Here is a 25782-nt window from a genome sequence, read left to right on the forward strand (position 1 = left end):
TGAGATTTTGTGTCTCTGGCCTACAGACAATACCCCATAATGTCAAAGTGGAATTATGTTTTCAGAATGTTTTTGTGCAAATTAATACAAAATGAAAAGCTGAAATCACTTGAGTCAATAAGGATTCAACCCCTTTGTTATGGCAAGCCTAAGTAAGTTCAGTAGTAAAAATGTACTTAACAAGTCACATAATAAGCTGTATGCACTCACTCTGTGTGCAATAACATTGTTTAATATGATTTTTGAATGGCTACCTCATCTCTGTACCACACACATACCTATACGATTCCTCAGTCGAGCAGTGAATTTCAAACACAGATTCAACCACAAAGACCAGGAAGGTTTTCCAATTCCTCGCAAAGAGCACCTATTGGTAGATGGGTACAACAATTCTAAACAGACATTGAATATCCCCTTGAGCATGGTGAAGTTGGGTGGTGTATCAATACACCCAGTCACCACAAAGTGTGATGATGTGATTTGAAGGAGTCAGGCACAGGAGGGTAAATCACAGAATAACAGGTTTATTCCGTTGACACAGCGGTACGCAGCAATGCGTCAAACACTCCAGTGCGGAAATATACAGCGCACTGGAAACAACAAGGCACACAGTGAATATCCCGGCAATACAAATACAAGCGCTCCACCGAGCTAAACTAAACTCCACAATAAACAATCACACACAAAGACAAGGGGGAAGAGGGAACACTTATACAGGTACTGATGAGGGGAATTGAAACCAGGTGTGTGTAAAAACAAGACAAAATAAATGGAATGATGAGATGAGGAGCGGCAGTGGCTAGAAGGCCGGTGACGACGAACGCCGAAGCCTGCCCGAACAAGGAGAGGAGGTAGCTTCGGAGGAAGTCGTGAAACAAAGATACAGACGTCCTTCCTAACTCAGTTCCCGGAGAGGAAGGAAACTGCTCAGGGATTTTGCCATGAGGCCAATTGTGACTTTAAAACAGTTACAGAGTTTAATGTCTGTGATAGAAGAAAACTGAGGATGGATCAACATCATTGTAGCTACTCCACAATAGTAAACTGTTAGGTTCTGAACAAACAGAGTAAAGACTCAACCGGACAACTAGAAAAAGCTCAAACCAAGTTTATTCACCCCACTGGGTGTCTTAGCTGCAAGCACATGATCAAACAGTCATTTATATGTCAAGATGAGATTAGGGCTGTAACATTTCAGATCTGTAGCCCTACTGCCTAAATGTTGCGCTGTGGTCTTCGCGGTCGAGCAGTCTGCTAGCAGTTCCTGTTTATCTGGTCCCTTCTCCGTGATGTTTATCAGTGACCTCCTGTTCACCATACTCGACAGAACTGGGTCACATACTCTGTTTCCCTTTTCTCTCACAGTAACTTTCCACACACCTAGTTCCTCCTTACCCTTCCTTGACCCCTAATATATACATTCCTTATACATGTAAAGTAATCAATAAGTTTTAGTATGGTAACATGAGTAAGTATATTTCAAGCTAGAATCCAACAAAACTAAAAGACAGAGTGAAAAGAAGAAAGCCTGTATAGAATAAAACGATTCCAAAATATACATCCTGTTTGTAATAAGGCACTAAAGTAAAACTGCTAAAGAATTGCCAAATTAATAGACTTCATGTCCTGAATACAAAGCGTTATGTTTGGGGCAAATCCAACACAATACATCACTGAGTACCACTTCACATTTTCATGCATGGTGGTGGCTGCGTTCAGCAGGGGCACAGCGTTGTGGAACGTTCAGATAGAAATATGGTATGTAGAACAAACATTCCTCTCTGACAAGCAGAATAAAGAATCATGTCAACTCTATTCATTTAATTTCTTTCTGCACATTTCCACAACATTTCCCTATTGAATGTGCCCCAGGGTATGGTCTGGCTGCTGGTACAGGAGACTGAAGGTGCTTCTCTCTGTGGGTGAACTGAGCTTATTATGACAGTGCTCCACACAGACCTGGTTCTGGTTTCCTGCTGTTTATTTGTCCCATTCATCCAAGTCCCATTCTATATTTATGCAGTATAGATATATTCAATATAGATAATACTACGCCATTTAGCAGACGCTTTTATCCAAAGCGACTTACAGTCATGTGTGCATACATTTTTACGTATGGGTGGTCCCGGGGATCGAACCCACTACCCTGGCGTTACAAGCGCCGTGCTCTACCAATTGAGCTACAGAGGACCACATAGATCCACTGTGTTTTCTGGATCTCTGGAAACAGGTCTGGGTGTAACCCACTGATCTGGATCAACTGTGGCTGGACGCGTGTGTGTGTCAGAGAGGCTGTCGGATATCTATACAATGTGTGTGTCAGTCTGTCAAACTGCATCTGTTTAGAACTGAAGTGTGTGTGTATTTTATGGTGATCCACAAAGTATGGTCAGTCAGGCAGTGTTCTGCTTGGCCCCTAAGACCCACACAAACTTTTACAGATGCACCATTGAGAGCATCATGTCGGGCTGTATCACTGCCTGGTACGGCAACTGCACCGCCCGCAACCGCAGGGCTCTCCAGTGGGTGGTGCGGTCTGCCCAACGCATCACCGGGGGCACACTGTCTGCCCTCCAGGACACCTACAGCACCCGATGTCACAGGAAGGGAAAAAATATAATCAAGAACATCAACCACCCGAGCCACGGCCTGTTCACCCCCCTATCCAGAAGGCGAGGTCAGTACAGGTGCATCAAAGCTGGGGCTGAGAGACTGAAAAACAGTTTCTATCTCAAGGCCATCAGACTGTTAAATAGGCATCACTAGATGGCCTCCACCCAGTACCCTGCCCTGAACTTCGTTACTGTCACTAGCCGGCTACCACCCAGTTACTCAACCCTGCACCTTAGAGGCTGCTTTACTATGTACATAGACTTGGAATCACAGGTCACTTTAATAATGTTTACATACTGTTTTACTCATTTCATATGTATATACTGTATTCTACTGTATTCCAATCAATGCCATTCCGACATTGCTCTTCCTAATATTTATAGTACCAGTCAAAAGGTTGGACACACCTACTCATTCCAGGATTTTTCTTTATTTTTACTATTTTCTACATTGTAGAATAATAGTGAAGACATCAAAACTATGAGCTAACACATATGGAATCATGTAGTAACCAAAAAAGTGTTAAACAAATCAAAATATATTTTATATTTGAGATTCTTCAACGTAGCCACCCTTTGCCTTCATGACAGCTTTGCACACTTTTGGCATTCTCTCAACCAGCTTCATGAGGTAGTCACCTGGAATGCATTTCAATTAACAGGTGTGCCTTGTTAAAAGTTAATTTGTGGAATTTCTTTCCTTCTTAATGCATTTGAGCCAATCAGTTGTGTTGTGACAAGGTAGGGGGGGGGGGGGGGGGGGGTATACAGAAGATAGCCCTATTTGGTAAAAGACCAAGTCCATATTATGGCAAGAACAGCTCAAATAAGCAAAGAGAAACGACAGTCCGTCATTAATTTAAGACATGAAGGTCAGTCAATACAGAACATTTCAAGAACTTTGAAGGTTTCTTCAAGTGCAGTCGCAAAAACCGTCAAGGGCTATGATTAAACTGGCTCTCATGAGGACCACCACAGGAAAGGAAGACCCAGAGTTACCTCTGCTGCAGAGAATAAGTTCATTAGAGTTACTCAGAAATTGCAGCCCAAATAAATGCTTCACAGAGTTCAAGTAACAGACACATCTCAACATCAACTGTTCAGAGGAGACTGCGTGAATCAGGCCTTCATGGTCGAATTGCTGCAAAGAAACCACTACTAAAGGACACCAAAAAGAAGAAGAGACTTGCTTAGGCCAAGAAACACAAGCAATGGACATTAGACCGGTGCAAATCTGTCCTTTGGTCTGATGAGTCCAAATTTGAGATTTTTGGTTCCAACCGCCGTGTCTTTGTGAGACACAGAGTAGGTAAACGGATGATCTTCACATGTGTGGTTCCCCCCGTGAAGCATGGAGGAGGAGGTGTGATGGTGTGGAGGTGCTTTGCTGGTGACACTGTCTGTGATTTAATTAGAACTCAAGGTACACTTAACCAGCATGGCTACCACAGGATTCTGCAGCGATACGCCAACCCATCTGGTTTGCGCTTAGTGGGACTATCATTTGTTTTTCAACAGGAGATTGACCCAAAACACACCTCCAGGCTGTGTAAGGGCTATTTGACCAAGAAGGAGAGTGATGGAGTGCTGCATCAGATGACCTGGCCTCGACAATCACCCGACCTCAACCCAATTGATATGGTTTGGGATGAGTTGGACCGCAGAGTGAAGGAAAAGCAGCCAAAAAGTGCTTAGCATATGTGGGAACTCAATCCCAGAACAACAGCAAAGGACCTTAATATAATATGCCATTTAGCAGACACTTTTATCCAAAGCGACACACAGTCATGCGTGCATACATTTATGTGTATGGGTGGTCCCGGGGATCGAACCCACTACCTTGGCGTTACAAACGCCGTGCTCTACCAGCTGTGCTACAGAGGACCTTGTGAAGATGCTGGAGAAAAGTACAAAAGTGCAGGTACAAAAGTATCTATATCCACAGTAAAACGAGTCCTATATCGACATAACCTGAAAGGCCGCTCAGCAAGGAAGAAGCCACTGCTCCAAAACCGCCAAAGAAAAGCCAGACTACGGTTTGCAACTGCACATGGGGACAAAGATCGTACTTTTTGGAGAAATGTCCTCTAGTCTGATGAAACAAAAATAGAACTGTTTGGCCATAATGACCATCGTTATGTTTGGAGAAAAAAGGGGGTTGCTTGCAAGCTGAAGAACACCATCCCAACCGTGAAGCACGGGGGTGGCAGCATCATGCTGTGGGGGTGCTTTTCTTTAGGAGGGACTGGTGCACTTCACAAAATAGATGGCATCATGAGGAAGGAAGATTATGTGGATATATTGAACCAACATCTCAAAACGTCAGTCAGGAAGTTAAAGCTTGGTCGCAAATGGATCTTCCAAATGGACAATGACCCCAAGCATACTTCTAAGGTTGTGGCAAAATTGCTTAAGGACAACAAAGTCAATGTATTGTAGTGGCCATCACAAAGCCCTGACCTCAATCCTATAGAATATTTGTGGGCAGAACTGAAAAAGCATGTGCGAGTAAGGGGGCCTACAAACCTGACTCAGTTACACCACCTCTGTCAGGAGGAATGGGCCAAAATGCACCTATTGTGGGAAGCTTGTGGAAGGCTATCCGAAACATTTGACCCAAGTTAAACAATTTAAAGGCAATGCTACCAAATACAAATTGAGTGTATGTAAACTTCTGACCCATTGGGAATGTGATGAAAGAAACAAAAGCTGAAATATATCATTCTCTCTACTATTATTCTGACATTTCACATTCTTAAAACAAAGTGGTGATCCTAACTTACCTAAGACAGGGAATTTTAACTAGGATTAAATGTCAGGAATTGTGAAAACTGAGTTTAAATGTATTTGGCTAAGGTGTATGTAAACTTCCGACTTGAACTGTATTTGCGGAAAACAACATACAGTGAGGGAAAAAAGTATTTGATCTGATTTTGTACGTTTGCCCACTGAAAAAGAAATGATCAGTCTATCATTTTAATGGTAGGTTTATTTGAACAGTGAGAGACAGAATAACAACAAAAAAATCCAGAAAAATGCATGTCAAAAATGTTATAAATAGATTTGCATTTTAATGAGGGAAATAAGTATTTGACCCCCTCTCAATCAGAAAGATCTCTGGCACCCAGGTGTCTTTTATACAGGAAACGAGTTGAGATTACGAGCACACTCTTAAAGGGAGTGCACCTAATCTCAGTTTGATACCTGTATAAAAGACACCTGTCCACAGAAGCAATCAATCAATCAGATTCCAAACTCTCCACCATGGCCAAGACCAAAGAGCTCTCCAAGGATGTCAGGGACAAGATTGTAGACCTACACAAGGCTGGAATGGGCTACAAGACCATCGCCAAGCAGCTTGGTGAGAAGGTGACAACAGTTGGTGCGATTATTCGCAAATGGAAGAAACACAAAAGAACTGTCAATCTCCCTCGGCCTGGGGCTCCATGCAAGATCTCACCTCGTGGAGTTGCAATGATCATGAGAACGGTGAGGAATCAGCCCAGAACTACACGGGAGGATCTTGTCAATGATCTCAAGGCAGCTGGGACCATAGTCACCAAGAAAACAATTGGTAACACACTACGCCGTGAAGGACTGAAATCCTGCAGCGCCCGCAAGGTCCCCCTGCTTAAGAAAGCACATATACAGTGGAGAGAACAAGTATTTGATACACTGCCGATTTTGCAGGTTTTCCTACTTACAAAGCATGTAGAGGTCTGTAATTTTTATCATAGGTACACTTCAACTGTGAGAGACTAAATCTAAAACGAAAATCCAGAAAATCACATTGTATAATTTTTAAGTAATTAATTTGCATTTTATTGCATGACATAAGTATTTGATCACCTACCAACCAGTAAGAATTCCGGCTCTCACAGACCTGTTAGTTTTCCTTTAAGAAGCCCGCCTGTTCTCCACTCATTACCTGTATTAACTGCACCTGTTTGAACTCGTTACCTGTATAAAAGACACCTGTCCACACACTCAATCAAACAGACTCCAACCTCTCCACAATGGCCAAGACCAGAGAGCTGTGTAAGGACATCTATGATAAAATGGTAGACCTGCACAAGGCTGGGATGGGCTACAGGACAATAGGCAAGCAGCTTGGTGAGAAGGCAACAACTGTTGGCGCAATTATTAGAAAATGGAAGAAGTTCAAGATGACGGTCAATCACCCTCGGTCTGGGGCTCCATGCAAGATCTCACCTCGTGGGGCATCAATGATCATGAGGAAGGTGAGGGATCAGCCCAGAACTACACGGCAGGACCTGGTCAATGACCTGAAGAGAGCTGGGACCACAGTCTCAAAGAAAACCATTAGTAACACACTACGCCATCATGGATTAAAATCCTGCAGCGCACGCAAGGTCCCCCTGCTCAAGCCAGCGCATGTCCCGGCCCGTCTGAAGTTTGCCAATGACCATCTGGATGATCCAGAGGAGGAATGGGAGGTCATGTGGTCTGATGAGATACAATGTGATTTTCTGGATTTTTGTTTTATATTCCGTCTCTCACAGTTGATGTGTACCTATGATAAAAATTACAGACCTCTACATGCTTTGTAAGTAAGAAAACCTGCAAAATCGGCAGTGTATCAAATACTTGTTCTCCCCACTGTACATGCTCGTCTGAAGTTTGCCAATGAACATCTGAATGATTCAGAGGAGAACTGGGTGAAAGTGTTGTGGTCAGATGAGACCAAAATCGAGCTCTTTGGCAACAACTCAACTCCCCGTGTTTGGAGGAGGAGGAATACTGCCTATGACCCCAAGAACACCATCCCCACTGTCAAACATGGAGGTGGAAACATTATGCTTTGGGTGTGTTTTTCTGCTAAGGGGACAGGACAACTTCACCGCATCAAAGGGACGATGGACGGGGCCATGTACCGTCAAATTTTGGGTGAGAACCTCTTTCCCTCAGCCAGGGCATTGAAAATGGGTCGTGGATGGGTATTCTAGCATGACATTGACCCAAAACACATGGTCAAGGCAACAAAGGAGAGGCTCAAGAAGAAGGACATTAAGGTCCTGGAGTGGCCTAGCCAGTCTCCAGACCTTAATCCCATAGAAAATCTGTGGAGGGAGCTGAAGGTTCGAGTTGCCAAACATCAGCCTCGAAACCTTAATGACTTGGAGAAGATCTGCAAAGAGTAGTGGGACAAAATCCCTCCAAAGATGTGTGCAAACCTGGTGGCCAACTACAAGAAACGTCTCACCTCTGTGATTGCCAACAAGGGTTTTGCCACCAAGTACTAAGTCATGTAATAATTGCGCCAACAGTTCTTGCCTTCTCACCAAGCTGCTTGCCTGTTGTCCTGTAGCCCATCCCAGCCTTGTGCAGGTCTACAATTTTATCCCTGATGTCCTTACACAGCTCTCTGGTCTTAGCCATTGTGGAGAGGTTGGAGTCTGTTTGATTGAGTGTGTGGACAGGTGTCTTTTATACAGGTAACGAGTTCAAACAGGTGCAGTTAATACAGGTAATGAGTGGAGAACAGGAGGGCTTCTTAAAGAAAAACTAACAAGTCTGTTAGAGCCGGAATTCTTACTGGTTGGTAGGTGATCAAACACTTATGTCATGCAAATTAATTACTTAAAAATCATACAATGTGATTTTCTGGATTTTTGTTTTAGATTCCGTCTCTCACAGTTGAAGTGTACCTATGATAAAAATTACAGACCTCCACATGCTTTGTAAGTAGGAAAACCTGCAAAATCGGCAGTGTATCAAATACTTGTTCTCCCCACTGTATATATATATATATATATTTATTTTTTTACACACCCCTTATTTTTGGGGGCACATAACTACCTCCATACTTCCACTCGTTTAATACACCATCATGTTCATCGTGTAGGCCAAACCGTTTGGACACTACAGACATTACGTGAGAAGACCGATTTTCGGGATGTCTCATTGTCTGACAAACACCGCTGTAGCTCGGCCACCTGTCACCGCAGATGGAAGGCCAACATAGACATAGGCAGATGCTGTGGATTGAGACAAAGGCCATGCAAATATCTCTAACTTAAACTGACGTATTTTAATGGTGATTAAGACATTTATTTTCATTGTTAGAGCGGCGACTAGAGTATCTGGTCAATATAATGAATAATCTGTGGCTAAGTGTCACCACTTGCCTTCCGAGTCACGTTACACACAGAAGATCTCTGCTAAACATAGAATGAAGATGATTATCTGTTTCTCTGTGGTTGCTGAAAACGTCATAGTTGAATATAAATAGCCTAAACATTTTTGCAATGTTTTAAAGAAGTGTAGCAAGGATGCATTTTTGTTGATGAAAACCGAGATAACCTAATTATATGATAGCTAGATTATGCTACACATTGACATCACTTTCATGGGCAATCGATAGACCTAGGCTACGTAGTATTAAGCCATTTGGCTACACCTGAGCCACTTCAATATTCGCTGTAGCCTAACCAATCACCAAAAGGTCAACATATTAGGTCTGACAACGTCGCTTAACTTGTAGTTTAGGACAAGGCTAGGATACTTCATGTTTAGTTATTTAATTGTAGAATGTCTGTCAATTATGCTACAATTTGATGAGCAAGTACTAAAACCATTGTAGTAATTTCATATTTTTTTAGGTCACGTTGATATATTATGAATAGCGAACGAGGGATCAAGCAACTTTGACTTTGGCTTTATTCATTCAGTGGTGCTGAAAGAAATTGCTAAGTCGGTACGCTAATACAGGAATAGTAAAGGACCAGTGCAATACTCTTTTTGGAATTTAAAAAATATATATTATTATTATTTGAAGAAAAAAAGAAACCCGCACACTGCTCTTGCTAGTATTGCTGCTCTTTATTAAGCTTTACGTATCGGCCTCAAGGCTTTCCTCAGAGCTTTTGAGAATATTTTATTATAATAATAATAATAATTATATGCCATTTAGCAGACGCTTTTATCCAAAGCGACTTACAGTCATGCGTGCATACATTTTTTGTGTATGGGTGGTCCCGGGGATCATTTTCACTCACATCCGTTCAATGCATAGAATGGGGTTGGAGTTGAGGGAAAATAAACATGTGTTACCAAATATAACAATACATTTGCTAAAATGTCTAAAAACCTGTTTTCGCTTGGTCATTATGGGGTAGACTGATGAGAAAAAACATTTATTTTAATCCATTTTAGAATAAGGCTGTAATTTAACAAAATGTGGAAAGGGTCAAGGGGTCTGAATACTTTCCGAATGCACTGTAAGTGTTTGCATTATATGTTTGCCATGTTTTAAGTATTCTAGACGTTTACTCATGTTCTTTTGTAGGCCTATGCAATGTTTGCATAGCCGAAGTAGGGGTGCTGAGGCTGCAGCAGCACCCCATGATTTATTTTTATTTGTTAAAATAATAATTCAAAAGGCACTCTCACATCTGAGCTATCTTTGTTGCAGGTGAAAGGTAACAATTGAATAACATGAGAAAAAAAAGACGAATAGGACGTACCAAGTAGTCAATTGATCCACTACGAGAGATCAAATCACTTACCACGCACTGTGCGAGTACCCTCTCATTCACACAAGACGCCAATAAGATCCTCTTCCCTACCTCCAACATGGACAAACTAGCTCCACACTCTACTGGAGAACTTAAAATCCAACTTCAGAGACTCAGAGAGAAATATACTTGTTTGTTCCTGCATGGCACTGCTCTTAGTGAGTATTGGCGCAACAAGCGCATTCCAAGAGGAATGAGAATACAGAAGGAGCCCACAATAGGGAAAAACGACGAAACCCCAGAAATGGGGTGAACTCCTAAACAAATGTTCCTTAGATTTAATGCTACTTATTGTTGAACATGTGTCGAAGTAAGTAAAAAGGGTTGAAGTTAAGATCAGTGAACATGAGGTTATAATGAAGGAGATTCTAGGCCCAGACTTCACAGCCATTGACGACTCAATCAACCAGTCCATTGGGAAATACAGAGACCTCCTACAAGCAACAAAGATCAAGAAATATCAGCGAGACACAGAGGACTACCAGCTCAATCAGGTCTACGCATTGGAAGTCCCAAGGACGGGAGCACCAAGAGGCCGACTTAGGGACGCACCACTGACCAGGGGACGCAGTTACGCAGCAGCTGGGAGACGCGGACATAGAGGCATCCACTGAAAGCGAATTCCCTACAGACAGCGACTCCAGCTACCATCGCACACAAACTTTTTTTTAGCCCGAAAGCAGTACAACCAGGCTCCACGAAAGAAAATAAATTATGTAGGAAAGGCAAGCAGTCAAAGAGTGGACCAGAAACACAGGCCTTGGACACGGAGCTACAGCAGGAAGCTGTAATTAACCGCTCCAAAAACAGCTCACTGACGCACAAGTCTCAGTCTTATCTAAGGGCCTGTCTTTTGTACCTACATGTATAGACAAACCATTTGATACGAAAGTAGATCTGTTTAAATTCTTTCGCAAGATTAACCTTAAAAACGTGCTTTATCAAAATACTGTTTCTGGCATAGAAACCCAACAAAGATGTGTTACTCATTTTAAGCCCAAAAACTAATTATGTCCTATGGTTAACAACTCCTCGATTAATACCTATTGTAGGTTAGTCGAACAAAATCCATGTCTGTATATACGAGAAAAACAAACCATATTCAGAAGAACCTCACCAGGACAGAAGAACAGGCACTTAATGAACTAATTAAAGACTCATCTTCATCAAACCTGCAGACAAGGGGGGTGCTGTGGTCGTTTTTACACTATGAAAAATACAAAGAAGAGATTCAGAAACAACTCAGTAATTAACGTTTGATCCCACACAGGTGTTCCAAAGGGATATTAGCTGAAATCTGGAGCAAGCCCTATTAAACAACCTTATCTCAAAACCTGAATATGAATACCTTTGCTGAAAATGTGCCATATGTCCATGCCTGTACATTTTGCCTAAATTACACAAACCTAAAACACAAGGCAATTATCCAGGCAGACCAGTGGTTGCAAGAATAGGCTCAATGCTAGAGCCATTGTTGAACTTCGTAGACTATTTTATTACATCTCATGTGAAAAGCATTGCCATCATATGTGAAATACTCTATAGACTTCATAAATAAGATCTCACCAATAACGGGATTAACAGAAGACTGTATTTTGGTCACATTAGATGTCGAGAGTCTATATACCAGCATTCCCCCCATGTGGGGTCTGGCAGCCCTAGGTCACTAATTGAGAGACCGAGATACTAACCAACAAACGTTATTCTAGAGACGGCTGAATATGTTTTGACGTATAACAATTTCAGGTTTGATGATGAATACTACCTCCAAAGGAATGGAACATCGATGTGCTCCACATTCGCTCCAAGCAATGCTAACCTTTATGTGGGTAAATTTGAAGAACGTTTTGTTAACAATTAAAATGAAAATCCATTATTGAATAAAATCCTGAAGTGGTATCGATATATTGACAACATTTTTTGAATATGGGTAGGAACGGGAGAAGAGCTGTCAGACTTTATGGCATTACTCAATGACATTGACCCTAATCTCAAATGCACTATTGAATGTGACACGTAAAGTGTTCATTACCTCGATATGTGGATTGAGAAATCAAATGGAACCCTATTTACAACTCTGTACAGAAAAGAAACGGACAGAAATACTCTAGTACAGGGGAACAGCTTCCACCCTGAGCCATTAAAAATAGGACTTCCAAGACTGCGCCGTATATGCCACTCCACAGAGGACTATCTAGAAAAAGCAGCCGGGATGCGCAATAGGTTTCTAAGAAGAGGCTACTCTCCACAATATGTGGATGGAGCTCTTAATTTGGCATCAGGGAAAACAGGAGATGAACTCCTACAAAAAAGACCCACCAGAGCTAAAGAAAACTCTGTAATGTTCACCTCCACATATACTTTGAACTCGCGCAAAGTGGGAGATGCTGTCAAGAAACACTGGCATGTTTTATCATCGGACCCAGCTCTGACAGCTGGATTGAAGAACCAACCACTTATTGTATATAGGAGAGGTCGCAATTTACTCACAAGATTGGTCCATGCCAACAGCTAGCCTCTTCGGAATGGTAGCTATAAATGCAGAGGCTACGCACAGCGCAACAATATGATGAAGTGTGAATATTTCCGCCTCCCACATACAGGAAAACGGTTCCAAATAAATGACATTATTGCGTGCTCCTCCACCCATGTTATCTACATGATTAAATGTCCATGTGGGCTGTGTTATGTAGGTAAAAAGTTAAATCAGGAGAAACGACAGGGATTATCCAGTCGCAGTACATTTTAATGACCAAAAACATGACATTTCTACCTTTTAGATTTTGTGGCATAGCGAAAGTCAAGATATCAGACAGGGGAGGTGATATAAATAACACAAAATAGAATGTTTCGGATTTTCACCCTCCAGACATTATTCCCAAAAGGTCTTAATGATGAAATGCCCATGCATGTTATGTTGTAAATGTGAACATGAGCTAATGCCACCACTTCAGTCTACTCTGACGTTTTTTCTTGCGCTCTACCCAATGATTTATGAAAACTTACTTGATAGGTCGATGTCCTCATTGTGGTTTTACAGACGTGTTTAATACGTTTTATGTACACACTTTATTAGAATATTTATGAAATGCACATTGTTATATTTGGTAACACATGTTTATTTTCCCTCGACTCCAAACCAATTTGACGCATTGAACGGATGTGGGTGTAGCAATGTCTACGTATACGAAGAACACTCACTAAAGCTCTGAGAAGGCCTTCGAGGCCGATACGTAAAATAAAGAGCGGCGATACTAGCAAGAGCAAGAACAATGTCCGGGTTTCTTCTTTATTCTCATGTTATTCAATTGTTACCATGCACCTGCAACAAAGATAGCTCAGATGTGCGAGTCCCTTTTGAATTATTATTATTTAAAATAGAAACATCAGGAGGTGCTGCAGCAGCCTCAGCACCCCTACTTCGGCTATGCAAACATTGCATAGGCCTACAAAATAGCATGAGTAAACATGTAGAATACATGGCAAGCATATAATGCAAACGCTTAAATACATAATAGGCTACAGAACCTTTCTTCTCTTGATGGGAAAACTGTATTGTGTAAAAATTTGATTTAAAAAATGACTTTGAATAAATGTAAGATCTACAGCGAGCTCTTTAGCCTATATATTCAGGAATCATTTTCAACATGGGACAGCTCCTGTAATAACACAGTTAAGTTTCAGTTTGTAACGAGTGCACTTAGTGGTGTTTTGGGAAAGGGGTGTGACATCTTCGGCCGTTATTTTTAAGATGCATCGTTAAAACACTTGTAGGCCTAAGCCAAAATTCAATCGCTATCGGAAACCTGGCCGTGGTCTGTTTCGAAAGCGTTCCCGGGAAGTCTCGCGATGTTGCGACTGGAGTTTCACAATAAATGAACTATTGATAGTCAAATAACTATAATATCTTTATTCATAAAAGGTGCTGATTCGAAGTATTAAGAAAACAAGATAAATTGTATACAATATTTCAACTTTTCCATCTTACATCATATGGACTGAAATTGATGCTTCAACTGGTCACAGGTGCTTATTGAAATCGACTGAAATTGAGGCTTCAACTGGTCACAGGTTCTTATTGAAGCCTGCTATGCACCCTGGTCAAAAGTAGGGCACTATATTGGTAATAGGGTGCCATTGTACTGCACTGAGCAAATCCACTAAACACACTCGAACACATCATCCACGGATACTGGCACACATATATCAATGGCATGAACCTAAACAATAAATCAACCAAGTTTTGAGATTCAAGAGCAACCTTCATGTCATTGTAACCTTATTTAGATAGAAAGCTAGAAAGTAATGCGTGACTTGACGTTCTTGAAGGTCCAATGCAGCTGTTTTATCTCAATATCAAATCATTTCTGGGTAACAGTTAACTACCTTACTGTGATTGTTTTCAATTACATTTATTTCTCAAGCAAGAATTTTGATAGGACTGTCTGTGAGTGGTCTGAGTGGGGAGGGGAAAACTGAAAATTATCTGTTATTGGCAGAGGCTTGGAACGCTCTTTCTTATTGGTCGATTAACTGGTCCTGTATGGCTCAGTTGGTAGAGCATGGCACTTGCACCATCAGGGTAGTGGGTCCGATTCCTGGAGTCTCTCACACATAAAATGTATGTACACATGACTATAAGTCGCTTTGGATAAAAGTGTCTGCTAAATGGTCTGTATATTTATACAACTAATCTCCCACCTGAAAAACAGGCAGTCTTTTCAAACAGCTCTTACACTAAAAGGGAATTATCATACATTTCACAGTATTCTTCCAACCTCATAGTGTGGAAATATATATAAAACACAGGAAAATCACATTTTTGACTTTAAAAGACAACACTGCAGGCCATTTGAAAACTTAGGACAGAACAATATTTATTCTTCATAACTTGAAGTCCACAAGTATTTAACCTTTGTACAATTCTCATGACAACAAACCCCCATTTAACTTTGTGTTTGCAGCGGGCTAATATCTACTAGATTGAGGATAATAATTATAATAGAGCCTGAGTCTCTCATGTGCCAACTGGTTGTGTAACGCTTTCTGACAAAATGATAACCCTCCGCCCCCTTAAAAAATTAACTGAGTAGGACTGCGTCCCAAATGGCACCCTATTCCTTATATAGTGCACTACTTTTGACCAGTCTTGTCGGCCCTGGTCAAAAGTAGTGCACTATATAGGAAATAGGGTGCCATTTGGGACACAAAGTAGGTAGTTGTCCCTAACCACTAACACATGGAAAGATTTGTTTGGTTAGGGAACAATATCTTACCTCATATCAGATAGACAGTACTGTTGAGCATAGAGACATCACGGGTGCGTTCACCAGGGCACAGCGTTGTGGAACGTTCAGATAGAAATATGGTATGTAGAACAAACATGCCTCTGACAAGTAGAATAAATAATCATGTCAACTCTATTCATGTCATTTCTTTATGCAACTTTCCACAACGTATTCCTATTGAATGTGGCCCAGGATAGGCATCTGTGGGCTGGCTGCCGGTACAGGAGACTGAGGGTGCTTCTCTCTGTGGGTAAGCTGAGCTTATTATGACAGTGGTCCACACAGACCTGGTTCTGGAGAGCTGTGGCTTCCTGCTGTTTATTTGTCCCATTCATCCAAGTCCCATTCAATATCTATGCAGTATAGATAAACGTTTCTGTCTGGATCTCTGGAAACAGGTCTCGGTGTGAACCACTGATCTGGATCAACTGTACAGTATGGATGGATGTGTGTCTGTGTCAAAGAGGCTGACGGATATCTATACAATGTGTGTGTCAGTCTGTCATACCGAATCTGTGTGTGTGTGTTTTATGGTTATCAGCAGAGTATGGTCAGTCGGTCGGTGTGGGTGTGTATGTGCGCGCGTCAGCCAGCCTGTCTATCGATAGAGGTAATCAGCTTGTATGTTGGCAGCGATCTCGGCCTCCCACTTGTCTCCGTTGTTGAGCAGTTTCTCTTTGTTGTAGAGCAGCTCCTCATGGGTCTCTGTGGAAAACTCAAAGTTGGGGCCCTGAGGGAGGGGGAACGAAAAGGGAGAATAAGAGTGGGGGGGGGGGGGGGGGGGGGTTTCAATCAGAGACACCAGACCAAATAGTTTCACAGGTCCTTTACGCCAACATCATTCTCTACAGGAATCTGAACATCCAGACATCTACAGAGGAAGCTATGCTAGAGGGGTTTTGTGCCAAATGGCACACTATTTCCTACATAGTGCACTACTTCTGGTCAAATGTAGTGCACTACGCAGGGAATAGGGTGCCATTTGGGACACCGACCACAGTAGTGAGGTAGAAGGTCCTGCTCACCTCCACGATGGCGTCAACAGGACAGGCCTCCTGGCAGAAGCCACAGTAAATACATTTGGTCATGTCGATGTCGTAGCGCGTCGTCCTCCTGCTGCCGTCCGAACGGGGCTCTGCCTCGATGGTGATGGCCTATGCATGGGGGGTGGGGGGGGGAGGGAGGAAAATCATGTTTAGGGCGGTGAGCTTGAAGGTGTTGTAGTATAGCAGACATAGGATGTGTCCCAAATGGCACCTTATTCTGTAAATGGTGCACTTATTTTGACCAGGGCCTATAGGGTGCACTATGTAGGGATCTATGTATGTGTGCCATTTGGGACACAGACATAGAGGTATTTACGTTGTAAAGTGCAAGTGTTTTAATGCCCTGGGAGTGGTAGGGATATGCAGATGTGAATAGTACAGGCGTTTAAACACTATAGGGGCCGGTTGCACCAGTTGGTCGTAACTCTACATCCAACATAAAATGCGCTCAACGCCGGATCAAAAAATTATACCCGTTGCACCACCTGGGAGTAAGCCTACTATGAGCCGTCTAGTAGGGAGCAGGCCTAGGGTGTTAAATTGAGACTATCTTCATCATGATACCGATAGAAAGAATAGCAATCTATTTCTAAAAGCATGTGAATCTCGCGTTCATATTTCACAACCTCCACTGACTTTTGGAGTTGCCTATGCACGAGTCATCAGCAAAAAAATACTGTGGATTTAGGCAACGTTATAGCACACTAAATGTTTCTGATCAGTGATAAATGAGTTGCCACCTCCACTTATTTGCCAAGCCAGAGACCAATTAACCAAATATACAGACAGAGATTCAGTGAAACAAAATCACGTCAGACAAGTCACCGGCTTTTGGTCGGGAGTAAGCTACTATGCGAGTAAACAGCTAAATCATCCACTTGTTATAGGCTACATAACATGCTAGCAAAATGTTCTGATCAGTGCTAAAGACTAGAGGAGTAATCTAGACTAAAGATAGGTTTCCCGCTTGTAAATATCTGGGCATTTGGATTGACAAGGATTTAACGTTTTAAAAACATACTTTAAAGTGGGCTTCTTTTTTTTTTGAAATAGATCTTGCTTCTCCCTAAACAGCAGGAAGCAGATTGTACAGTCAACTTTTCTGCTAATTCTTGACTATGGTGAGTGACACCATTTACCAGAATGCAGCAGTCACTACTCTTAAACCTTTAGATGCTGTCTACCATAGCGCCCTTCGTTTTATCACAGCTGACAGTTTTAATACACATGACTGCATCCTGTATCAAGAGGTTGGCTGGTCCTCATTAATGTCCCGTAGATCACTTCACTAGTCCCTTTTTGTTTACAAAACTCTACTACACAAGCATCCGACTTACCTAACTTTGTTGTTGAAGTATAAAAACATGAGATACCAAACCCGTTCACGTCGAGGTTCCTCGGGTCTCTCCACCGGATTAGGTAAATCCGCCTTCAGTTTTAATGCCCCCCGATTTTTTGGAATAACCTACAGATCTCCCTGCGTCTTGATTCCCTGGTGTCGCTAGGGCAGTTTAGGAGTCTACTGTTGAATTTGTTAAATGAGAATTGCATTTGTTTTGATTGAATGTAAAAAAAAAAAAAGTTGAATTTGTATTGTTATATATATATAAACTTTTTTGGGGAATGTTCGTGTTGAATTTGTTGTCCTCAGGGCACTATTGAAAATGAGACCCTTGTCTCAATGGGCTCCCGATTTAAATAAATATAATATTCATTCCCACAGTAATTCTTTATGGATCCATCCAGTTGTGGTTAAGAAAAGGTTAATGCATAGTGGTGGGCTATGCAAAGGGATGGACTGTTCTATCTCTATGGAAGTGACATGCCTCGCAAAGTTTAGAACTGCCACGATGATGGTAACAGCCTAGTAACGGGTGCTGCCTAGCAACCATCATTATGAAGCATTAAATCTCATGAACGCACATTGCTTACACCAGACTTAGCTGTGACTAGTCTTATTTTGGGTTGGTGCAACAGGTGTAAATTCTGATCACAAAGTCTGACGTAGCTATGCCCGACCTAACATTTTAGACCACGTTTTAACACCCAACTGGTGCAACAGGCCAAAGGTGTGTTTCTATGTACCTGGGCGGGGCAGATGGCTTCACACAGCTTGCAGGCGATGCAGCGCTCCTCTCCAGAGGGGTACCTGCGCAGGGCGTGCTCACCGCGGAAACGTGGCGACAGGGGCCCCTTCTCAAACGGGTAGTTTATAGTGGCCGGCTCTCTGAACAGGTAGCTCATGGTCATGCCCAATCCTGGGGGAGCAGGAAGTGATGTTATACACTGCACTGGCTGCATCCAAAATGGCACCGGAGAGGTACAGATTTCAGGTAAAGACTACTTTGACAGCATGTAGCCTTTATTTTACATTTTGGTCACTTAGTAGACACTCTTACCCAGAGCAACCTACAAGTGCATTCAACTAAGGTAGGCAAAACAACCACATATCACAGTCATTGCAAGGCTGGTTCCTGATCTTTTGGTGCCCACAAAAGTTGTCATAGGAGTTGGCAAAATAGCAACAACAAAAATCTGGGACCAGGTTATTCAGTGGCTGTGTCTGAAATGACACCCTATGGGCCCTGGTCAAAAGTAGTGTGTTATATAGGGAATACAGCGCCATTTCAGACATGGCGGTCGGTGTCATGTGGAGGTCAGTGTCATGAAGAGTCAGGAGTGAAACTGACCTCTGAAGAGCTCCGTCCACAGCAGAGTCTGAGCGGCTCGGTCTGTTATGGACTTCATGTCTGTGGGCAGATCCTGAGCATTCACATACTCTACAGAGAGAGGGAGAGAAAAAGACAGTGAGAATAATGTTGAGTGCGTGTCTAAACATTCATACTAATCAAAGGCAAACAAAGTGCAGCTGTGTGGGGATCACAGTGGTAAGGTGTTTATGAGAGACACTGGGTGTGCTCGTTTTGAATTTCCCGGTGCCCCGGATGGGTGGGGATTTCCCTTTAGGACTAATATGATGTGCAAATGCCGCCCACCTGGGGCACCCGGTGATGCAAATCGAACGTGCCTTGAGAGCCGGGGAAGAGGCAGTACTTACTGAATCCCTCTCTCTGGGCTGACAGACTGATTGGACGCACCAGAATGTGTCCAGCCGCAAAGGTGCCTGTGAAAAAATAAAGGAGTCAAATTATGACAAGGCAGAGGATGGAATGGATCTACCAGGGAAATGTTTACCACAAGTGGTCAACAATTAGCAAGTAGACTTCAATGGCAGATAACAAATAATAGCATTGACTCATCTTCCATTTAGGGCATTTAGCAGACAGTCTTATCCAGAGCAACTTACAGTCAGTATCTTCATAGATACTTGAGATGGGCTTTGGCTGTTTGTAACCACTGTTTACCCCAAATAACTGAGTATCGCCTACATTTTCTCTTGAACTGTTGCCTGCAGTGATAACCAGAGTGACTTTTCTATCAATAAAGTAGTGCACCACATCATCAATATCCATCCTCCAAACCCCTCCATCCATCCATTCATTCATTTATCCGTCCATCCCTCCCTCCTCAGGTGAGGTCTTACCTGGCCGGGATACGGAATATAGTACACGCAACGCCGCAGACATGCCTGGAACATGCCAACAACACACGAAGAAGAACGGGGTAGAGAAAGAAAAACAGAAACATGTTATTATTAATCATGTGACATGCAACAGGTGCAATACAGGGTATGTGCATATAAATTGGCCAATGGTTTTTTTGAGGTCACTGACCTATTAAACAGACAATGTGAAATCTGTTGATACATGCACTCATTCAGAAAACCTGTATTGGTCTTACTTTGTTTGTCATGACATAATGTAAAAATCTGCCTTATGTTATCATCCAATATCTTGTCTGTTTTTCAACAAACAAACCATAGGTAGCTAGCTAACTAAGTTCCATAGCTAAAAGGTTAGTATATGTGCTTGTGACGAAAATCGTTAATGTGTGATGATCATTACGACCCTTATGTCAGCGCTCAGCTGGTCCTTGTGATGACAACATGCGATGCGAGAGAGAAGAAGCTACACTGCTGAATATCTGTTGACTGCATAGGTTAGTTAGGTTAACGTTAGCTCGCTAGTTGAGGACATGAGTGTTCTAGCAAGACAACTGTGTTCCCCGAAAACAAATGCCAACCGTCTACCCAGGTGTCCCAGGCTCCGTTCAACGCTATTTTTACTGCGTGACTTGATATATTATAGCAAAATGTATTACTTCCAAAAAGCAAAATACAATAACGCTTTACACTATGACAATTGCATGTTGTTAGATAGGTAACGTTACTAGCTAGCGTTAGCGAGCCGGCTAGCAACAACCGGCTAGCCATAAAATCCTCAAGGACTTTTCCAATGACTGACGTTATGTCGCTTTAGCTGTGAAAGCAGCGGTCATACAAGCACCAAAATACAGTAGAAATATCAACAAAGATATGATGTGTAGTAAAATATATTTTAAACCATTGCTAATAATAATGTAGTTGATAAATAACTTGAAACTCACTGACCTGTCGCTATTTGGCCTTCTAAACCAGAACAGCGGACGATTTGGGAAGTGCAATTTGCGTGGGCAGGAAGTGAAAGAACGTTATGACAGAGATCTCGCGTTGGACGTCAAAAAGTCGCCATGTTTGATGTGGCGCAGGTGGTAAGGTCAAAAGGTTGAGAATATTTAACATTTACATTTTAGTCATTTAGCAGACGCTCTTATCCAGAGCGACTTACAGTTAGTGAGTGCATACATTTTCATACAGGCCCCCCGTGGGAAACGAACCCACAACCCTGGCATTGCAAGCGCCATGCTCTACCAACTGAGCTACAGGGGACCTGATTTTCTATCCTAAAATACAGTGCTACATAAAATTATTAAATGTATTGTTGTTGTTTTGAATTGATTGTGCTTCATTCAGTATTTAGTAGTGCTATTTTAAACACACACACACAATGCTTGATAAGGGATTTGCCAGTGACAAATGAAGCAGGATAGTTTTAATTGGAGATGGTGTTTTTGATGATGCTCTCGCTTTGTGTAATCTTCACTCTCCCATTCATAATCCCCTCTTATCTCCTCATGGTTGTGGACTCTAACCATTCGTCTTAAAAGTAAGTACGGTACTGTATTACAATGACATTCATTATTCTATAATATCAATGATTTTCTACAGGTGAGGCTTTCAAGATTGTATAATTTCACTAACCAACAGTAATTGACTGCATTCAGTTATATCTTTAAAACTTATAATCACTGATTTTTCTCTTCTTCAGTGAACGAGTGGGCCAACAGCACAGCAGTAATGATGGAGCAGTCCTGGACGAGGGTTGAGAGGTCAGTGCTGGTGGCACTTCTGAGCGTGGAGATGGTGTTGGGGGTCATTGGGAACTGTCTGGTACTACTGGTAAAAATCATGGTAGGTAACTGTTATTATTTCCAACTGAGTGTGTGTGTGTGACTTCTCACACACACACTTCTCTCCCTGACCTACTGTTAGGATATCTAACCAAGTACTCGTATATCCTCGTTATAACCCAGTGTTCTGACTGTAGCTTACTTCTGTGAGTGTGTTGTAGTTTACATATGCCTGCCTGATTGTGGCACTCTTTTACAAAATGTTGTAGTGCAAACAAACTCTATCTGCTGATAAAGAGGCACTGAGCAATGCCAATGAGTAGAGCCTATGTAACAAATTAAATAAAAAAAGAGTATGAAATAGAATAATCTCTCTCTCCGTCTCTTTCTCAGTGTAGGGGTCGGTTTCCCTGTAGATACTGGGTCCCCTTCGTCAGTCTGACCATCTCCGACCTTGGCTCCTCCCTGCTCATCATCTCTGGCTCCTTATTGGCTATACTGACTAAGGGTCAGAGGTCACCATTGTGCGAGGTCGTCAGCTTGCTCAAATTCGCCTTCATCACTTCCTCAATTGGAAGCATAGGTGAGACTCTCCTGTGCCTGGGTTGTTGGCGTTTTGAATCCACATTTCACATGGAGAAACAACAGTGTTACAGGACTGACTTTGAGGAACACTTACTGCGTTAATCAACTTCTCTTCACACACACACACACCTTTTACCTTCCATTCTCACTATTCACTTCTAAACACCCACTCCTCTTCTCACACATGCATCTTTTACATCTAATTCAACAATCTTCAATCCTCTTACATATATTCTGTGTCCCAAATGGCACTCTATTCCCTATGTAGTGCACTACTTTTAAAAACACTCATTCCTCCCCTCTCCACAGCGATTCTCTGCGTCCAGCGAGCCAAGGGCATGGCCGCCACAGGAAGTGGCGCCTCTGTTGCCGTGGCGCTGGCTTGCCTGGCTTCCTGGTTGACAGGGGCGGTGTTTGGGAGCATCCCTGTGGTCTACAACTGGATCAGGTGAGGGAGGGGTGTGGTGAGGGTCTTGTCGTTATTTGGGTCATACTAGACATACAGTGTGGAAGGCTAGGTCATTTATCACTTATCTTCTCTTCCATCAATGTACTCGGGTCCATCTTTAGCCCAGTTAGCCAATCTAAATTAGGGGTTTTGCACAGAATTATAATTATTTGGGAAATAATGGGGGCCCAAGGAAAAATGGGCTGGTGTCAGGCCCTCAAGGAAAAAAATTGGCCGGTCTGTTAGAAATGTCCAGGCCGAATTTGGTCCAGTCCGTCCCTGCCTCTGAACTCTCTGTCTCTCTCTAACTCTCAGGTACGACCCTGCAGAGATGCTGTGTGCAGTGTTCTGGGACAGCAGTTACTCTGACATGCTGGTCTACATCCTCTGTGCTTTCTCCATCTGCATCTTCCCCCCCTTCCTCCTCATCCTCTTCTGCTCTCTCTTCACCGCTGCTGGCTGTGGGAGGAACTGCGACAGGTATGTGTTGTGATTTGTGAGCATTTGGGTGCATCGCAATAGCCTGAAATGGTCTCCTCCCCCTCGTCTCATTTACATCATCTGCATTTATGTGAAATAACTGCACATCAATTTCCTGATGCATTCACACCATTCTTGCGATACCAAAGTATCTTATTCAAGCTGGAAACAGAGGTTCCATTCACATATACTAGAAAATGACAGATCAGTGCAGATGATGGAAAGGCGATTAAGAGAGAAGGCAACCTCCGATAGAATGAGAGGCACCCAGATTAGTACCTTCCTCAGTAATGGCTCTCTTTCCCGCTCTCCTTCATAGTGACCCAGATGACCTCTCCTCTGTCACTCCTCTGATGGTGGCCTTCTACCTATTCTGCAACACTCCCTTCGCTGTGTCTGAGGTGACACACACACACACACACACACACACACACACACTCTTCAGATTAATCTTGTCATGCTCCCCCCTGAAGCCAATGGTTATTTTTGACCTCTCTCACTTCCCCACAGCTGATTCTCCTGGGTAGACTGGACCTATCCCCTGCACCTAATTGGCTGAGAACCCTGTCGTCCGTGATGTCCTACCTAGACTGCGGGTTGAACCCAATCATCTACTGTGTCAATCAGAACTTCCGGGAGGCGGGACTTGCTCTGTTCTGGACCAGTAGGAAGTTGTTATTCTCTGAGCCTGTGCTGACAAGCGTGACAACGTTAGAATTGTAAAGATTGACCGCAAAATAAATTCTGTAAAGTTGGTGGCTAAAATATTTATCATAAAACAGATTTAATTCCTCCAATTTGAGATATTATGACAATGACTGGAAATACATGTTGCACTGATCTTGATATTGCTTATGAGACTAGATGTTAACGAACGGGACATCATGCATTGGTTGAAATTACAAAGAAAAAACTAATATATATCTTCATCAATCTTAAATCATTGGCTGACTCAGTTTTCTGAATTGTTGTTTTGTTGCTGTCTTTTCCCCTCTGCATTTTATCAAACCAGCCTACCTACACCTAAATATTTTAGTTTTTTTCCCCAAATCTGAATTAGGTGTGATTGGCCTACTATCTAGAATATAACTTCAGTGAATTACAGACACAGTTGTCATTTGCCCTTGAAGTGGGCTGTTTCTTCTACACAATTTCTGCTCCCTTAAGTTCATGAAGACAATTGAATGAATTAACATACATTAGTTGCGGCCAGACTCAGACCTATTGCCCCATGATATTGATTGCCATTGACAATCCATGGATAGACCTATTCAGTCCGTTTTGGTGCTATGCTTGTGACGTGCGTGAGAAAGCAGAAACTGTAGTGGAACTGCAGAACGTCACACACTTTGGACCAGAAGTGTCCGGTGAGATGTTGGAACGGTTGGTACCGGGCCAGGGTGTGATCCATCAGTTTCAGCAACACGAACCCACAGCAGGACAGCACGGCGAGACCCAGGTATCTCCGGGAGTGGCAGTCTCCATGGTTACGGTTTACCCCGACACCTTTGATGACCGCGAAGGCCACGTGACACCCGAGGGCCACCTCGAACCCATGGTCGTGCACCAGCGAAAGGCCATAGCTGAGAATGGAGCACAACTCGACCGTTAACGCGTACCGTGGCCGCCAACCGTGCTCTATAAAATGGCACCACACCGGCACCCACGCGAAGATGGGAAGCGTGAACCACTGGTCCAAAACAGCGGGTGCGCGAAGGAGCGTCGCGAGGCGCACCCACTGCACAGGTGCGTAGGCAATGGCCATGAGTGCGAACATGTCTTTGACGTAACCTGCCCTAGTGTCTCTTTTACCGTCCGTCCGTTGAAGTAGCCAGTAAAGGCCCATGAAAATGTATCCCAAATTGACCAATGAGTTGAATGGCATTGCCAGGTAACTGGGTAGGTAGTCAACTGTCTTCTCGGCGTAGTGATCATAGCTCATGTCGACTAAAACACTGTTGAATAGACCAGTGTTTGCCAAAACGATACAAACACAAAAGGGCACTAAAACGTGTATCAATGCAGACTTCATTTTTATATCATATATTCCATCGCATTGGTGCGATAATTGTTTTAAAAAAATAGAAATGGAAATATTTTGACAGAGCAAGTTGCGACTCAAACTTTTTCTGTTGTTTTTCCGGTGGAATCACATGATGGCGCCAATGATATATAAATACACTAGATGACTACCAGGGCGCTGTTTTAAAGCCACGGTGCCTCCATCTTGGCACTCCCCCACCGTTTAAAAAAAATATGTAGGAAGCTATAGAAATGCATTTATTAATGTCTACATTTGTTTTTGCCACGTTTATTCTATTACACACCCCTTAATGTATACTTGTATATATTTTTAGCTAAACATAAAAGTAAAAAATGAGAAAATATATTAAAACATTTTCCTTAAAGTACTTTTTTTTTTTTAAAGAAATTGAG

At 42.6% G+C, this 25782-nt stretch overlaps 3 protein-coding genes across 4 annotated transcripts; 1 reads left to right on the forward strand and 2 right to left on the reverse strand.

Annotated features, from left to right (window-relative positions):
• Positions 1–15001: 15001 nt before the first annotated feature.
• On the reverse strand, positions 15002–21047 carry ndufs8a (NADH:ubiquinone oxidoreductase core subunit S8a). Its single transcript, XM_084189930.1, has 7 exons — positions 20995–21047; positions 20029–20073; positions 19543–19608; positions 19175–19264; positions 18570–18742; positions 16464–16592; positions 15002–16168 (listed from the first exon to the last, which is right to left on the reverse strand). Exons 2-7 carry the CDS (start codon positions 20069–20071, stop codon positions 16037–16039), a joined length of 633 nt encoding a protein of 210 aa, XP_084046056.1. The 5' UTR covers positions 20072–20073; positions 20995–21047; the 3' UTR covers positions 15002–16036.
• Positions 20080–24083, forward strand: LOC311114686 (uncharacterized protein). 2 transcript variants are annotated; one of them, XM_084189927.1, is made up of 7 exons: positions 20080–20367; positions 21771–21894; positions 22227–22416; positions 22728–22866; positions 23182–23346; positions 23666–23747; positions 23857–24083. In XM_084189927.1, the coding sequence occupies exons 1-7, from the start codon at positions 20321–20323 to the stop codon at positions 24067–24069; spliced, it is 960 nt and encodes a 319-aa protein (XP_084046053.1). In that variant the 5' UTR covers positions 20080–20320; the 3' UTR covers positions 24070–24083. The 2 variants fall into 2 exon arrangements, with proteins under 2 accessions (XP_084046053.1, XP_084046054.1); XM_084189928.1 differs by lacking the exon at positions 20080–20367 and adding an exon at positions 21148–21589 and having other exon boundaries at positions 21752–21894.
• A 23-nt stretch (positions 24084–24106) lies between these two features.
• Positions 24107–25494, reverse strand: tmem187 (transmembrane protein 187). Its single transcript, XM_084189929.1, has one exon. The coding sequence runs from the start codon at positions 25376–25378 to the stop codon at positions 24614–24616; it is 765 nt and encodes a 254-aa protein (XP_084046055.1). The 5' UTR covers positions 25379–25494; the 3' UTR covers positions 24107–24613.
• Positions 25495–25782: the final 288 nt, after the last annotated feature.

The sequence above is a fragment of the Coregonus lavaretus genome (genome assembly GCF_964263955.1).
Source record: "Coregonus lavaretus genome assembly, contig: HAP1_SCAFFOLD_1160, whole genome shotgun sequence".
Classification (NCBI taxonomy): domain Eukaryota; kingdom Metazoa; phylum Chordata; class Actinopteri; order Salmoniformes; family Salmonidae; genus Coregonus; species Coregonus lavaretus.